Below are 2,025 nucleotides of genomic sequence, written 5' to 3'. Positions count from 1 at the left end.
GCGCAGGGTGGTCTGTGTGGGGGCCCGCCCCGAGCTGGATGCCCAGCGGCAGCCCCTCGCTGCTCAGGCCCAGCGGGCACTGTGTCACCGGCAAGCCCAGGACGTTGAAGATGGCTGGAAGAGAGAAGGTCACATCAGAGCAAGGACAGCAACTGCAGTATGTCACTGCCTGGCTCTCCCGCCCCAGGGAGGTGGCTGCTGCCACCCACAGTGCCAGGCTCCTGGGAGGCACCCTAGCGGAGCAGTCAAGGCAGGTGGAGCAGCGACACGATGACAAGGGACATTGCTGGCCAGAGGGTCCCAGTGCCCACATCACATATGCAAATTGCACCCATGAGTGATGACACATCTTAAGCATCACACCACACTGCCAAGCTCTGCTCTGGGATACTCTTGCCCCAGGCACCATCCCTCCGTGCCTCCAAGGCCACACAGCTTTGCAACGTGGCGCTGGCGTCAAGGAGCTCAAGCCATGGGAGAGCCACACAGAGCCCCAAACTGTACCCCAAGAGGTGGCAGTGGCTCTCGGGTACCTGCCAAACCCCAGCACCAGAGACCAAACCTGCCTCGCTGCAGACAGCAGGTACCAACACCACAGTTTTAAAGCATGACCGTGATCCTCGCCCCATGTTCCGGAGCAGCGAGACACCCCTCTGCGCCACAGAGCCCACTGCCAGGGATGGCAGTTCTCTGGGTGAATTCCTCCCACCTGGCACTGCCGCAGCGGGCAGGGGCACGGCTGCCCCCCGCCTGCCCCTCACTGAGGGGCCAGAGCCTCACCTGTGTAGGCGAAGTTGAAGGGCATGCACATGGGGGAGTGGTGCCTGGGCGCTGTGGTGGGGTGCGAAGGGTAGAGGAGCACACCATCGGGCCCCAGCAGCGCCTCCATCTCCTCCTGCAGGCTCTTCCCCATGCTCACCAACTTGGCATTCCCGCTGGGGTTGAGTTTCATCACCTTCTCCGTCAGCCCCAGGGCTGCAGGGCACAAAGAGGGATGGAGAGTGAGCAGGAGGACTGTGGGTTACGCAGGCTCAAAAGCGTGTGGCCCACACCAGCATACCCAGCTCCCAGTGGGATCCACCAGGCCCCCTTCCCTGCTGGCCCACCACGGATGGTCCCCTGCACAGCCCTGTGGGCAGCATCCCAGTTTTGCCAGGGGAAAGGCTTTCAGCTCGCCCATCGCTTCAGGTTCTTGCAGCCACCGCGACTGAGCAGAGCTGGCAGAACAACCTCAGCACTCATTAGGCAGCAGCAGGACAGCACTAATGACGATTCTCCAGGATCTGCTGCTAAGAAATGAGATCGGTGCAGACCCCTGACTGGCTCCCTCAAGCCCCAGCAGCGCTGGAAGGGCCTGGCTTTAACAACGCGCCTGCCCCATCGCTGCCTCCGTACGCCCCAGGGCTCCTCCTGACCTTACCGATAGCTGGTAGAGTGTGGGACGACATCCCCACCAGCCACTTCACCAGCTCCCACAGCGGCCACACTGGCTTCCCGTGGTCACCCAGCAGGTCTGTGAAGAGCTGTGCCTCCTGCAACACACACACGCTGCCCATCAGCTCACCGTGCTCCGGGAACATCTCCCGGCAGCGTTTACCGCTGTTCTGCGCTGTGGGGTCAGGACGGAGGAGGGAGCGGGGGCCAGGCCTGCCCTCCTCAGCAGGATGGTGGGGGGTGTTCTTCCACCGCTGCCAGAATGGCAGAATGCACGAGGCGTCACACCGCAGAGTTTATTTCTGCTGTGAAACACGTCCCTGCACACGCTGAGCACGGCCTGCTGCTGGGCGGGAGCCGGGGCGGGACACGGAGCGGGGAGCTGGGGCGGGCTCTGCCTGCTTGGCTGACGTACCAACTTGCACAAGGAAGGTCAACCTGCTAACGGGGCCTCTTCCTCCCCACACCAGCTGCTCCTCTGCAGAGCCGCACTGTCACCCAAGGGACAGCACGGGAGAAGGGGCTGTGCAGCTTTGGAAAGAGGTGAGGGAGGACTGGGGGGACAAAGGGGGGCGGGACAGCCGCAAGCCT

General features: G+C 63.2%; 1 protein-coding gene across 1 annotated transcript in view; it reads right to left on the bottom strand.

The window, feature by feature from the left end:
• The window catches only part of FAAH2 (fatty acid amide hydrolase 2), a gene marked incomplete at its 5' end in the record, with an annotated part of 3,626 nt that overhangs the window by 234 nt on the left and 1,367 nt on the right, over positions 1 to 2,025 (bottom strand). The window contains 3 exons of the mRNA XM_010135659.1: positions 29 to 114; positions 781 to 975; positions 1,421 to 1,532. Of these exons, the coding sequence (XP_010133961.1) occupies positions 29 to 114; positions 781 to 975; positions 1,421 to 1,532 (393 nt within the window). The remainder of the gene's footprint in view (positions 1 to 28; positions 115 to 780; positions 976 to 1,420; positions 1,533 to 2,025) is intronic.

Source organism: Buceros rhinoceros, unplaced genomic scaffold (assembly GCF_000710305.1).
Source record: "Buceros rhinoceros silvestris isolate BGI_N320 unplaced genomic scaffold, ASM71030v1 scaffold33194, whole genome shotgun sequence".
Lineage (NCBI taxonomy): Eukaryota > Metazoa > Chordata > Aves > Bucerotiformes > Bucerotidae > Buceros > Buceros rhinoceros.
This window is presented reverse-complemented; position numbering and strand designations above follow the sequence as displayed.